Here is a 15,268-nt window from a genome sequence, read left to right on the forward strand (position 1 = left end):
AAGTAAAATACAGAAAAACAAAATAAAGGCATAATATACCTCAAGCCACAAGATCCACAATTCAAAGCAGTCCCGTGTGCTTTTATTGTCTCTTCATTACAATATGCCTCATCAGAAAAGAATGGAAATTTACTTTGCTAAAAATCATTTTCTTACTGGTATCCTCATGACTTAGGATCTTGTTGGGACTGACGTTAAGTCCTGTGGATGAGGCTCTTATTTGGTTTTGTTTGTTTTTTGTTTTTTACAGGTGGTGTTTGACCGCTTAAAAGGCATGGCCCTGGTTCTCTACAATGAGATTGAATATGCACAAGCAGCTGTAAAAGAGACCAAGGGGAGGAAAATCGGTGGGAATAAAATTAAGGTGTGCAGAATGACCTCCAAAACAAAAGCAGAAACAAATTGTGTTTAGGCCTTACCCCTTGAACACTGGCATTTGCAGAGTGCCAGTCAGAAGGGCTCTTAGTGGGACAAGCATGTCCCATTTACCTAAGGCTTAAACTATTTTTCACACTCGGCTTATCAAGCTGTTAGGGTATCTCAAAGTGTTACCTGCAGAGCCTTTTCCAGTGTCCTGCCGTTTTGTTTTGCTGAACTTGTCTCTCTAAGCTCCTGAGTGTTGGTGTCCGTGTTACTGCCTTATTTACCCGAATCCAAGGCGAGATTTGCTTTAATGTTAGGAAACTCCAAACTGCACGGGGTGACAGAGCGCTGCCGTGTGGCTGCTGCTTGTCAGTGCCCCAGCACACAGGTCACAGCCTGGCCAAACCTGCCACCTGCTCCTCTTTGCAGCGGGGGAAAAAACTAAAAACTCCTCTAAAAAAGAATGGATGGAGAGTACTTTTTCCCTGGAGCAGCACTTAGCATCTGCAGAGCCACCTTGGATTTGGGTGAATATGGTAAAACCTGTTCTCAGTGTCCCATCAATGCCACTAAATGGGACGTGAGGTGTTAGCCACCCTCTGAATCACCTTCTTCCTCCTCCTTTCTTCTCTCCTAAAGAGTGGGTGATGATTTCAAGCATGGTCTCTCATCCGGTACGTTAACCTAGCAACTTCATACCCTTTGGACCCTTTCATACCTTAGGAGTTGGATATACTTCAGTTTCTAAATGTGGTGGTTGAATATAAGTAGCCTTCGTGCAGAATAAAATACATGTCCATTCAGAAGTTTCCTATCATGGGTCTGTGGGTCTTACTCCTCAGCGACCCTGGAGGAAGCAGTGCCCTTAGTATCTGTATATCTGCTCCACTGGTGTGGTTATACAAAAGTCTAGGCAGATTTAGGAAAAAAATGAACCCTCAAGATTGTTTTAAAAAATAATAATTTCATTAATGTTATATACAATTCATTAAATCCATTTTAATCATTAATTTTTGGCATCAGTTATGCCATTGGCTTCTTCATATTCGCACACTTAGCTAGAAAACAGACAATCTTGAAGCAGCTAGAGTAGGGAGCTGCAATTTTTGGTTCCTTTCCCATCCCCACTGTTGCCTTGGTGTATAAACCTAGGCAAATAATGTGGAGTCTGAAAAGAATAATACTGACCATGTGGAGATATAAGGCATTTGGAATTTTAAATGGAGCTGCAGCATTGGAAGCATCAGTACCACGAGAATAACGTGTTTTTCTTGCTGGCTTACTGAACAGAAGCTTCTCATGTGCTTCTGGTCTTACACCTAAAACCCCAGCGAGGAAGTAGTCACACAGATCCACGCAGCAACACTGAGTTGAGAGAGAAAGGTCTTTTTCTCCTGGGGATGTGCAAGGTTGGCCAGTCCCAAGAAACACTTGGCTTTTTTATCGTTAAATAGGATAATCCCCATTTTCAGTTCAGCTCCCATGCTCAGATTACCCAGCAGACTTGAAGCAGTGTTAAAATGGATTGTTTCTCTTACTGAATGTGATTAACCTTTTATTTTTCAGGTGGATTTTGCAAATCGAGAAAGTCAGTTGGCATTTTATCATTCCATGGAGAAAACAGGTCAGGATATCAGAGACTTCTATGAAATGCTGGCAGAAAGAAGGCAAGTGCCTAATGCAATTATTACTGTTTCTTACTTCTTCAGTATCATATTCAGTGCAATTAAACTTTCTTCAGGCCAAGTTTTAAACACTGAGTTTTGTTCTTACCAACTTTATCCTTTTAAAGTTTCATTAAAAACATTTTAGCATATTTTTATCATCTTCTACCTTCTCAACTTTAAAACATAAAACCTCCCCCCTCAGAAAAAACCCACCCACACAAAAAATCCCCAGCAAATTTTGGTGTCTGAGCTTAAGCTGTGCATTAAGGTAGACAGGATATCACACATCTGAAGTGTAGACAGTTACTAAAACTCATATGTAAGGTGGAGGCTTCAGCTATCTGCATGGTGTATATTTAGTATTCAGGTTATGGTGATGGGTCACCAGGACACAGTTATGAGTCATTAGTTGTTTCTTAAGAATACAGAGACTAGTTTATCTGTAATGCCTTAACCCTCAGGTGTAATTAGATTATAACAGTTGTTTGCATATAGTCTGATCAGCTACTGCTGCTCATCTCTTGAACAAAGTGAAATTGTCTTCTACCTACCCCTTGTCAAGAGGTTAGTTCATTAACACGATAAAACTATAAAAATGAGCAAGGATGCTTTTTTTTTTTTCATATGAAAAATGTATTCTGTGTTGATGTCCATCTACAGCATCTGTCATGTTGATTTCTGACCATTTTGTGAAGGTTGCAAAATCTTGTGCTGCCTCAGAACAGCCGTTTTTATTTGTATGCCCTGGCTGAAAGCAGCCTTGCACAGAAGCACTCTCATTTTGTTCTTTTTTTCCCCCTACGGTGACTGAATGGAACATCAGTGTTTTTATTACTAGTGACAGCGGTGACGGCTGAAAAACAGAACGTTTTGGTTTTGTGTGGGTGCATTTTTGTTACCTTCAGATGCTGGCTCCATTGTTCTACCTGTGAATAAGCTCAGTGTGACTTGGGCTTTGATTGTGCCTGTCTGCTACATAAATCTAATGTTTTGTTTTGTTTTTTAACAGCAAAATAGATTGGACTAACATGCATCCAAAATTGCCAGATGTAAAAGTGGAGAGAGTTTAGAAATTGGCAATCAGGATTTGCATAATGGAAATAAGTCCATTCATTGTCTGGTCCTTGCCAGATGTTGTGATGTGCCAGCAAGAAGTCAGTAGTCATTTTCTCTGAGCTACACCAAACTGAGGAAAGAGTAGTGCATTTTCAGATGTCTTTTAATGCACAGAAGTCAGCTTGGGCTTGTCTTCAGTGTGAAATAATTCTGAGCTGCACATTTATTCCTGGAACAACTTGATAGTTGGGTACATGTTAGACTTGTTTTTCCATTTCTGTCATTACGTTCACGTTGTCATTACTAGATACTTAGGAGTAATGAATCATGGAGTGATTGAGCGAGCCCTGCAGTGTGTCTTGTAATTCTGCATCTTCTGGTCTCCCAGGCTCCTTCTGGCACTTCACTGTCTCTGGCAATGTTGCTGAGAATTGCACCAGCCAGATTTCCGTAGGTTTTAATTGCACTCAGCCTAAATAGAACTCAAACCAAAACGTGTTTTTTAACTTCAGAGAAGTTGCATCGCTACAACATAGGGAATAATCTCACCAGGTCAGTGCATCATTAATCTCAGATCTTTGCAAAACCAGACTGCTTCAGAAAATCTGGAAGCTTTCTTTACAACCGTTACAAAACCACATCGTGTGGCGTTTCACCCGCAATAGGCCCACATGAACGTGAGCATATCCAGCCCTGCAGTCTGTGAAATTATAAATGGGATTTCTTGAGTAGGAGGCTGGAGGCTGGGTTGTCTCTGGAATATCGTTGTGTGAGGTTGAATTGTGTAATATCACAACTGTTCAAAGCTGCCTAAGATTTCTTGCTGTTAAAGCTCTGAAGGAGTGATGACTTTGGGGCAGAGTGCAGGTGGAGCAGTGTGTGCTGCAGGAGAAAGGCCATTTATCCTCGAGCATCCTAATGGTTCATAAATTATTTAGAAATGGATGAGACTGCTTTGGTGTATGGAGTAGCCAGTCTCTCTATTTCTTCCTCTTAGTAAATTGTTACTGAATACAAATAGTGCATTCTGTGTCTGGTTTTGTATTTGTTGATTAAAATGGAAAGTTATCAAACATGGCAACTTCCTTCTTCCTATGTGTTTACCTACAACTGCCTTTCACAGCACTCATTGTTGCTTGCAGAGTGAGGTGGTTGGGTTTTTGTCTTCCGTGTTAAGCCCTGTGTCTTTTGTTATTATTATTTAATTATTTTAATTTTGTACATTTCTTACAATGTGGAAGCTACTAACTTTCAGAATAAAACACAGACTGTGAAGCTAAGTTACTGTACATAAATGGTGAAGAATAGGAACATGAGCTCTGTGCCATTCCTGTATCCTGCCCCTCTGCCAAACAGTCACATTCACTGTTAGGAATTGCTTCTTTTTGCAGTTGAAGGTTATCAAGATGATATAATGCTAATTGCTTGACTTTGCTGAGTGCTTCCTAAGAATTTGCCTGCTCTTACAAGTGGGCTGATATTTTGGTATTTAAATAGGCAGTGTCAGCATATCACAGTAAAAGAGCTAATTTTGGAATTAAAAGTTCATTTAAAAGGTTTAGGACTTTTGAAGAACCAATATTACCTCTTCACTGCTTAGAAATGGAGACAATCCAGCCTTGAATTTTGACTTGACTCATGTTTTCGAAGGTAGGTAGGGACCGTCTCTGCTCCACGAGGTGGAGTGGTCTCTACCATGGCTGTGTGTGTCCACAAGTGCTAGGTAGGTTTTATCTTAATGTTTTGAAGTACCTGAATTTGGCAAAACAATGCAGTAAGGCTAACGAAAAGATACTTGGCAGAGCTGTCACTAAATGGCCGATGTACTAACTGCATACAGTATTTGAAGCTAACAAAGCATTTACTCATCTGTGTACTGATTGTTGTTGTTAAATCTCTGTATGCAGCTGTGCACAGTTACCTTAGTACACATATAAACAAACTACTGTAAAATGATTCACCTGCATGACAAAGGTGGTAATGCAGCACACACTGGTTGAGAGGGAAAACTGATTGCCCTGTTTTTCATATTTTTAGCAGGGATGAAAGAAGAGGATCTTATGAATACGCCCCTGATCGTACTTACTATGAGACTGTTAGGACTCCTGGGACGTATCCTGAAGATCCTCGTCGAGAATACCCAGCTCGAGGCAGAGAGTTTTATGCAGAATGGGATCCTTACCAAGGAGACTACTATGACCCACGATACTACGATGACCCACGCGAGTACCGGGATTACAGAGGCGATCCATATGAGCAAGACATAAGGGAGTACAGCTACAGACAGCGAGAGAGAGAGAGGGAGAGGGAACGGTTTGAGTCCGATCGCGACAGAGATCATGAGAGGAGACCGATTGAACGTAGCCAGAGTCCCACACACTCGAGGCGTCCGCAGAGTCCTGGAGCATCTCCCTCCCAGTCAGAAAGGCTGCAGAGTGATTCAGAGAGGAGGATCTACAGCAGGTCATCGGATCGCAGTGGAAGTTGCAGCTCTCTGTCTCCTCCGCGATACGACAAGCTTGACAAAGCCCGTGTAGAACGTTATGCAAAAAACGAAAAAACAGAGAAAGAGAGAGCTTTTGACCAGGAGAGAGCTGACAAAGACAAACGCTTGGTGAGAAAGGAGAAGCCGGAAAAACTAGAAAAGGAGAAAATGGATAAGCAGAAACGAAAAGCAAAAATCCATTCACCCAGCTCTCAGTCTTCTGAAACTGATCAAGAGAATGAGAGAGAGCCCAGCCCTGAAAAATTAAAGGGCAATAGTAAACAGAGTAAAGAGAGAGGTGACAAAGAAGGGACAGCTAAAAACCGTCTAGAGCTAATGCCCTGTGTAGTGTTGACCCGAGTAAAAGAGAAGGAAGGGAAAGTTATTGATCAGCCTACCTTGGAGAAACTGAGAGCAAAGCTTGATAATGACACTATGAAATCCCCACTTCTTGAACAGAAAACACAAACATCTCAAGCTGAGCAAACAAAGTCTGAGCAGTCTAAACTGGAACCTGTCAGAACCAAGGTACAAAAAGAGAAAGCCCTTGCCAGTCACATAGAAGTGGTTGATAAAGAGGGAAAACTGAAACCCAAAAAGCACTTGAAGACAGAGCAGACTTCTGAGGGGGCAAATGCAGTAGATTTAGACAAGCTGGAGGCTCGTAAAAGACGTTTTGCTGATGCAAATCTGAAGCTTGACAGGCAAAAACTGGAAGCAAAAAGAGGCAGCCAAGATGAGGAAGACGCACGCGTAGCTTTGAAAAAACAACTTGATGCAACAGCTTCATCTAGAGAAGCTACAATGTTAAGGGAAGGAGAATTGGACAGAAAGCCCCTGAGGAAGGAGATGCTTAAAAGGGAATCTAAAAAAATGAGACTGGAAAGACTTATTCCTGGTACTAGTCCCAAAGAAATTCAGGAGACTCTTAATGTTGGTGGGATTGGCATGCGTCCCACTCTCGATTTGCAGGCAAGGCTAATTGAGGCAGCTGATGAGCCAGTGGAAATTCAAGAGCTCCCTTCTAAAAAATTGAATCCAGTAAAATCCCAGCATAAACAGGCACAGTTACTAGATGATCATGGAACAGAGAGAGAAGATGCAAAGAAGAATTACTCTGGTCTTCCAGAAGACACACCTGACCATAAGCTTGGCCAAGAGAAACCGCAGTCAACTGAAACGGAGGAGAAAATTGGCATTGACATTGACCACACACAAAGTTATAGGAAGCAAATGGAGCAAAGTCGCAGGTTAAAACAGCAACTGGAAATGGAGATTGCAAAGTCTGAGAAGTTTGGCAGTCCAAAGAAAGATGTAGATGAGTATGAAAGACGGAGCTTGGTCCATGAGGTGGGAAAACCTCCGCAAGATGTCACCGACGACTCTCCACCAAGTAAAAGGAAAAAGGCTGACCAGTTTGACTTCGAAATTAGCACTAAAAGAGAAAGAAACTACAGAAGTTCCCGTCAGGTGAGTGAAGACTCTGAAAGGACATCGTGTTCGCCTAGTATCAGACAATTCCCTTTCCATGAAGACGATGACACACTAGATTCTCCAAGGCTCATACCATTAAAGGAAACCAAAGAGTCACCTAAAATAGAAGAAAAAGGTCTTTCCTATTCCAATATGACAGTGAGGGAGGACTCCCTAAAATTCAATCCTTACGATTCCAGCAGAAGGGAGCAGATGGCAGAAATGGCTAAAATAAAACTGTCTGTCCTGAGTTCTGAAGATGACTCAAGTAGATGGGAAACACAAGTAAAGCAGGAGCCTGGGAGAGTTGATATTAGCTTTCCAAGCAGCATTGTGAAAAGAGATGGCATACGCAAGCGGTCTGTACGAGACCTGGAACCTGGGGAGGTGCCTTCAGATTCAGATGATGACAGTGAAAACAAACCCCATTCTCCAAAAGCCTCGTCTTTGCTAGAGGGTTCCAGGTTATCTTTTTTATTGAGGGACAGAGAAGAGAAATTACGTGAAAGGGAGGAGAGACTGTCAAGTTCTTTAGAAAGAAACAAATTTTATTCTTTTGCATTGGACAAGACAATCACGCCAGACACAAAGGCCTTGCTTGAAAGAGCTAAATCCCTGTCTTCCTCCAGAGAAGAAAACTGGTCCTTTCTAGACTGGGATTCAAGGTTTGCTAGTTTTAGAAATAATAAAGACAAAGAGAAGGTTGACTCAGCTCCTAGACCTATTCCATCTTGGTATATGAAAAAGAAGAAAATCAGGACTGATTCAGAAGGTGGAAAACTGGATGATAAGAAAGAAGATCATAAAGAAGAAGAACAAGAGAGACAGGAACTGTTTGCTTCTCGTTTTTTGCATAGTTCGATCTTTGAACAGGACTCTAAGCGCCTGCAGCACTTAGAGAGAAAAGATGATGATCTTGACTTCATTTCTGGTAGGTTATACGGGAGACAGTCTTCCTCCGATGGGACTAACAGTGCAGCTGACTTGGTGCAAGAACCAGTTGTTCTTTTCCACAGTAGATTTATTGAACTAACACGAATGCAGCAAAAAGAAAAAGAGAAAGATCAGAAACCAAAAGAAGTGGAAAAACAGGAAGATAAAGAGAGTCGGCCTAAAACGCCAGAAACAGTTCCTGATAGTAAAGAACCAGAACATAAAACTTCCTCAGTAGCTGGTCCTTCCTCTGTTGCTGCCCTACCACAGGAACCAACACCAGTTGCTTCTGAGAAGGTAGTAGAAAAAATAATAGTGGAAACAACTTCTGTAAAAGAAGAAAAACCATCTGAGCCTGTTTCTACAGCAGAGGAACAAAAACCTTTTCCTGAACTTGCTGCTCCTGTCAAAGTGGAACCACCTGAGCAAACTGAACCCCCACCAGTCAGTGAAGCTAGTAAAGACATTCCTACAGCCGTGGCACCTGAGGAAGATGCAGTGGCAGCAGAACATCCTTCGTACTTGGATACCAAACCTCCTACTCCCGGAGCTTCGTTTTCCCAAGTGGATATCGGTGTAGATCCAGAACCTGAGAGTGCTCAACTGATTCCGCCTCCACCGAAACAAGTTCAGAAATCTGATGAGGCTGCAGAACCGAAGGAAGAAAATCCTCTGCCACCTGCCAGCGCTGATGCTGGTGCAAGTCAAAAGGCTGAGGCAGCTGCTGAGGTCTTGCCTCCTGTTTCTGACAACGATATGGAAGTTGAACCTCCAGTTGTTGTAAAAGATAAAAAGTCTTACAAGAGTAAACGTTCCAAGACCCCTGTACAGTCAGCAGCAGCTAGTGTCACAGAAAAGCCCGTCACAAGGAAGAGTGAAAGAATTGATCGTGAAAAACTCAAAAGGTCGAGCTCTCCTCGAGGGGAAGTGCAGAAACTTTCTGAATTGAAAGTGGAAGCAGAGAAAGTTTCAAGGAATGCGGCTAAGTCCCCTAGTTCTGCCGCAGAGCCAGAAAACGTGGAGCCAAGCTTGCCCATAAGCCGAACGAGGCGCAGGAATGTCCGTTCAGTCTATGCTACCACAGGAGACAATGAGGGTCCATCTCCAGTGAAGGACTTCGTGGAGGTCACTAGATCCACCAGGAAGAGAGGGGAAAAGGAACCACAGGAAATGGTCACCACTGTTCCTACGACGCCGAGGAGAGGAAGACCTCCCAAAACCCGCCGTAAGCCAGAGGAGGACATCTCTCCTATAAAGACAGAGCCGGTACAGCAAGAAGTGGAGGAGACTGAAGCTAAGGAGGCTGCGGAAGCTCCTAAGCCTGTGGAGGGATGGAGGTCTCCTCGATCCCAGAAGCTGACACACAGTCACTCATCTGCTGCTACAGGCCAGCAGGGGAAGAAAGGGAAGAACGAACCAAAAGCTGATACCTCTGCTGAATCTGAGGATGCTGCTGAAAGAAGTGGTCAGGAATCAACTGTTAGTGACAACAGCAATAAGGCAAAAGCAAATGAGAAAGAGCTGGCAGCAAGTGAACAGAAACGTGATAGGAAAGAAGTGGATGCAGAGAAAAATCAGCTAGAAATCTCCACCGTTGAGATGACAGAGAAGAAGCCAGTGCCAGAAAAGGTTACGAAATCCAAAAGGGGAAGGTACAAAAATACCAAAACTGTTGTAGATAAAGCATCAGTGTGTCTCAAAAATGTAGAAATACGCCTCAATGTCGATGAAGTCAAGGGCGCCTTGCGGCCAGCTGAAGAAGAAGCAGAGCCTATGGCGGTGTCACCAGCAAAAATCAAAAGCCCACAGAAAGAGGACATCTTGCCACCCCACTTTGCTAAGAATGAGGTTGAAGATTCATTCCAGGAGACAGAAAAAGAGGTGATGCGGGAGCCGAAGCAATCCCCTGAGGCTGCCCAATTAGCAAAACAGATTGAGCTCGAGCAGGCTGTGGAGCATATTGCAAAACTCACCGAAACGCCTCCGTCGATTGCTGCCTACAAGGAGCCGACAGCAGATGTGCATGAGGTTCGTCAGGAGGAGGAAGGAGACAAACCAGCCCATCAGGCCAGTGAAACAGAGCTGGCAGCAGCTATCGGATCCATCATCAATGATATTTCTGGGGAGACGGAAAGCTTTCCTGCACCCCCAACATATCCCACTGAATCAGAAGCAGAAATCCCATCTGAGCCACTGGTGTTACCATCACCTCGGGAGGAAATGGAACCTGAAACTGATCAGGCAGTGAACAACATCCTTGAGGCCGAAGCTGCTGTCGAGGCCCCGGTGCAGCCGGTTGCCAGCTCTGCCCCACTGGCTGTGGAGACAGAGAGCAAGGAAACGGAGGTCAGCTTCAGCGAGTCGTCCAACTCCGCACAGGAGACGGAGACCCTGCAGGAGGCTGAAGTTGCACGGAAGGAAAAGGGCCGTCAGAAGGCGACACGGCAGAGACGCAAAAGGAGCACGGGCAGGAAGGGCGACGTCGCTGAAGTCAATGCCTATGAGCCAGAGAGGGTACAGAGCAGGTCTCCTCCTGCCAACGAGATAAAGGCAAAACCTGAAGATGCCCTGAAGGAGGAAAAGCCACCTAAAGCTGCCACTCAGGTGACTGTAGAACCAAGCGCTGCTGAAGGCAGCAAGGCTGCATCTGCAGACATCATTGTGGATGTGCCCGAAGCCACTGCTGAGAGCAGTGCCTCTCCCAAAGCCCCTGCGCCCGCTCCTCTGGACCTGCCAGCCCCGCTGGCTTCTGCCGACGAGGGGGGTCAGAGCAGCTTCAAGGTACGGTCGCCCATTGAGAACACGCCCATCACACCACCCAGTGTCCCGAGTGCTGCCGTTCCCACCATTCCTTCGGCAGCCGTGGCCAAGCTGCCCGCCGCGGTGCCTGCCGCGATCGTCCCCCTTCACTCCGGCGCTGCCAAGGTGCCCGAGTGGATCGTAAGGCATGAGGAGCCCCGTGCCCGCTCCACGCCTCCGCCTGCTCTGCCCCCCGACACAAAGGCCTCAGACATCGATACCAATTCGAGCACTTTGAGGAAGATACTCATGGAACCCAAGTACGTCTCGGCAACGAGCATAACCTCCACGCACGTAACGACGACGCACGTGGAGCCGGTGAGCGCGCCCCGCTTGGAGGAGGCCCCGCTCCACCCTGTCGTAGAGGCCATCAAACCAGTTTCGGAGGAGAAGCCGGCCGTGCCCATCACTAACGCTTTGGACCCACCGGTGGCCGAAGCACCTGTTTTCAGCGAGAAGGAAAAGATAAGTACTGTGATTGCCCCCAAAGCCACTTCTGTCATAAGCAGAATGCCCCACAGCGTCGACCTGGAGGAGGCTCCGAGGATCACCTTGGTGAAGCAAGCCCCCCAAACCCAGACGTGTCTTGTTAATGCCCCGTCGCCTAAATTTAAGCAGAGGTCAAGCACAAATGACAACAGTAGGTTTCATCCAGGATCAATGTCCATCATTGAGGATCGGCCTGTAGAGACTGGCTCCAGCCCCGGGCTGCGGGTGAACACGTCAGAAGGCGTTGTGCTGCTGAGTTACTCGGGACAGAAGACGGAAGGCCCGCAGCGAATTAGTGCTAAGATCAGTCAGATCCCCCCAGCCAGTGCCGTTGACATTGAATTCCAGCAGTCCGTGTCTAAGTCTCAGATCAAACAGGAGCCTATCACACCGTCGCAGCCGACACCAAAAGGCTCTCAGACCTCCACGGGCTATGGGACTGTTTCCACCCATTCTCCTTTGGTACTGGGAACGCAGCCATACAATATGTCTCCCGTGATCTCCTCCGTCAAACAGGAGCGTGTTGCGCTGGAGAAGTCCGACTCAGCCCACCTGCCTGCCCAGCCTGCAGCGTCTCAGCCTGGCAAGGTTCTCACACAGACTGTCAACACTCCTCCCGTGCTCGTTGTGAACAAAAAACTGCCCGATCCGACGGCTCTGAAAGTGGAGACCAAGACTCTGCAGCCCTCCAACCTGAGTCCTGGGGTCAGTCCTCACCACCCTTCCCTTTCTGGGAAGATGCATTCGGAAGCAAACCATGTCAGCTCGGGGCCCAGCACCCCAACCGACCGGGCTATTTCCCACCTGGCGGTCACCAAACAGGAGCCACACTCGCCGCGGACCAGCGGGCACTCGCCGTCACCGTTCCCACGCACGTGTCATCCTGGCAGCACCTCATCCCCAGCTTTGTCGAGCAGCACCCCGGTCATGCTGGCACCAGGGATCCCCGTGCCTCAGTACATCTCCAGCATGCACCCCGAGCAGTCCGTCATCATGCCCCCGCACAGCGTCACACAGACTGTGTCCCTGGGCCACCTGTCCCAAGGGGAGGTGAGGATGAACACTCCTCCCCTCTCCGGAATTTCTTACAGCATCCGCCCCGAAGCGCTCCACTCCCCCAGAGCTGCTCTGCAACCTCAGATAGAAATGAAACCTCAGCGATCCAGCACGCCCCAACCAGCGCCAATACGAGATATCGTCATGCCCCCTCTGTCCTCTCAGCATCCCCCCGAGGAGGAGATGCACTACCACCACACCACAGTGTGCAGGGGGCCGGCCCCCGTGCAGCCCGATGTGCTGGTGATGCAGCCGGATTACCGCATGCACCCCACCAGCATCAGGCTGGAGCAGTACAACGTGCCGCGGGACGTGCGGATGATCATGCATCCCCACATGGCTGCTGTGGGCGAGCACCACTCAGAAAGCAGGCAGTCCCGGACGCCTGAAGGGGCCGGAAAAACGCCGCCTGTTAGCAAGACCCCGCAGCCTGGCAAAGAGACGCCAAAATCCTCCGAAGGCAAGATGGCCCACTCTCCGCACAGCGAGCCCCGGCTGCTCAGCGTCCCTTCCAGCAGCCAGCTCCCTGGCTTGCCCCTGACGCAGCCGGTGGTGGTGCCGCACGGCGTGCAGATCATGCACCCCACGGGCAGCTCCTTCCACGACTACCGCTCGGTGTATGGCGACATGAGGAATTACCACACTGCGGCACAGCTTGGCCATCCGCAGTTCCCCGGTGCGTCGCCCATCGGGCTGCCTTCCCGGAGCATGACCCCATCACAGGTGAGAAGTGAGGCTGTTCCTTACTCATCGTGTTTTGAGCTTACAGTGGCCTCGCTGCAGTTCTTTGTGATCGAGAACTGAGCTCTGGGTTGTTCCAGCCCAATTTAAGTTGGTTTCCAAAATCACAGAGCTGTTTTTGTTGTTTAGGCAGTGGATGTTGAACATTGGTTAGCATTAACAGACATTAGAGGAACGTTATGTGCAAAGCTTCCATTGGTTTCTAGAGGCAGAGGTGTTGGGGAGAACAGTCAACATCAAGATATTGGACGGGGCAGATGGGCTCCTGTGTTGGGTGGGTGTTGGGGCTGAGGGAGGCCCTTGAATCTGGGCAGCAGAGCGGGGCCTGGGGAGGTGGCTGCTGCAGCAGCAGCATGGAGACACGTCCAAGTTATGCTACCCCAGGCTGATGGTGTCCCAGTGGCCTCATTGGTGCATTAGCGAGCTCTGATATGCCTGTGGTCTAAAGTTTTTCCTTTTTCCCCCATTGCCTGCTTCCCAGGGTCTCCCAGAGGGTGAACACTCGCACCCCAGCCAGCCTGGACGCAGCAAGACTCCTCAGATCTCCCAGGATCCCAAGGGCCCATCGACATCGGGACCTGAACAGAGTCACCACCCCACTGTAAATAGGCATGCAGCACAGATAGACCCTCACGTCCACCTTCAGAGGGCACAAGCAGACACGGGCCAGACCTCCTACCCTTCGCCTGTTGCCATTTCCATGAAACAAGAGCTTCCGTCACCGCACCAAGCTCAGGCAGTTCCCAAGCAATCGCTGTTCATCCCAACAACGTCGGGCCCTGGGGCGCCGCCAGGGCTGCCCCTCAACCGCCCCGAGCCCCAGGCTGCTCTGAAACAGGAGCCATCTCCTCACCCTGTGTCACAGAGACCTGTGGATATGGTTCAGCTTCTCACGGTAAGCACTGTGCTGTCATCTTCAGGCCAGGAGCCTTGTGCTGCTTGCTTCCTGCTGGGAGAGATATGATCAGGAGATAGGTTCTGCCTCTCTTCTCCCATGAGTAGCACCAGAATTTAACATCTCCCATGGAAATATTTGAGGGAAGTATGAAAGAAATTCAGTTCAGATGGCATTTCCATCACAATTAAGACCCCTCTTTAGGAGAGAGAAGCGCTTCCCGCAAGTTCACTTTGTTCATCCATCTTAAGGTTTCCTTTCCCTCTCCCTACAGAAATACCCGATCGTGTGGCAGGGCCTCTTGGCTCTGAAAAACGACACGGCCGCCGTTCAGCTTCACTTTGTGTCTGGAAACAACGTGCTGGCACATCGCTCCCTGCCTGCCCCCGAGGGAGGGCCGCCGCTGCGCATCGCTCAGCGCATGCGGCTCGAGGCCTCGCAGCTGGAGGGCGTCGCACGCAGGATGATGGTATGGGCTGCAGCCTTCGTTCTCACCTCAATCACTTTGCATTTCTGTAAGGTTCTGGGAGCTCCTTCGTTTGGCACGTCAGGAGGAGCGGGTATTTTCAGCTGGGAGAGCAGAGCTGCTTGAAGTCAGCCAGCAGCAGGCCTGTTCCAAGCAAACGTTTGACTTAATTTGGTTGGTTTTCTTTCCAGGTGGAGAGCGATTACTGCCTGCTCCTGGCCTTGCCTTGTGGACGAGACCAGGAAGATGTTGTGAATCAGACTGAGTCACTGAAGGCTGCGTTCATCAGCTACCTGCAGGCTAAACAAGCAGCAGGAATCATCAACGTTCCCAACCCTGGCTCTAATCAGGTATGGGCAAGGAGAGCGGGGTAACTTTGCAGATGAAAGCTGTGTGTAGATAAGGGACCTGCAGCCGCACAGCCCAGGTCTTCACTCAGGGTTGTAGTTGAGGTTCCTTCATTTAATCACTGAAACAACCCCCATTTACTGCTGCTGCTCAGAACAGAACCCCAAACTGTGGTTTTGTTCTTTACAGCCCTGGGCTGAAAAGAGAGCAAAGCCATTTTTCATCTCTTTTTCACCGTAGCTGGTAACATTTGTCCCTCTGCTTTTCAAGACAAGAAGGGGGGGATTCTCACTCAATGCATTGCTGTCTGACTGCATTCCCTCTCTCCCCAACAGCCTGCCTACGTTCTGCAGATCTTCCCACCCTGTGAGTTCTCAGAAAGCCACCTGTCCCGCCTGGCCCCCGACCTCCTCGCCAGCATCTCCAACATCTCTCCTCACCTGATGATCGTCATTGCGTCGGTATGAGCTGTTTACTGGTTACTGACTCTTTTTTTT

General features: G+C 47.9%; 1 protein-coding gene across 1 annotated transcript in view; it reads left to right on the plus strand.

Annotated features, from left to right (window-relative positions):
- Positions 1 to 15,268, plus strand: part of SPEN (spen family transcriptional repressor) — a 16,584-nt gene extending 1,316 nt beyond the window's left edge. The window contains exons 2-8 of the mRNA XM_019622406.1: positions 213 to 364; positions 1,930 to 2,030; positions 5,124 to 13,044; positions 13,544 to 13,957; positions 14,232 to 14,426; positions 14,615 to 14,773; positions 15,107 to 15,268. Of these exons, the coding sequence (XP_019477951.1) occupies positions 213 to 364; positions 1,930 to 2,030; positions 5,124 to 13,044; positions 13,544 to 13,957; positions 14,232 to 14,426; positions 14,615 to 14,773; positions 15,107 to 15,238 (9,074 nt within the window). The 3' untranslated portion in view covers positions 15,239 to 15,268. The remainder of the gene's footprint in view (positions 1 to 212; positions 365 to 1,929; positions 2,031 to 5,123; positions 13,045 to 13,543; positions 13,958 to 14,231; positions 14,427 to 14,614; positions 14,774 to 15,106) is intronic.

Source organism: Meleagris gallopavo, chromosome 23 (genome assembly GCF_000146605.3).
Source record: "Meleagris gallopavo isolate NT-WF06-2002-E0010 breed Aviagen turkey brand Nicholas breeding stock chromosome 23, Turkey_5.1, whole genome shotgun sequence".
Lineage (NCBI taxonomy): Eukaryota > Metazoa > Chordata > Aves > Galliformes > Phasianidae > Meleagris > Meleagris gallopavo.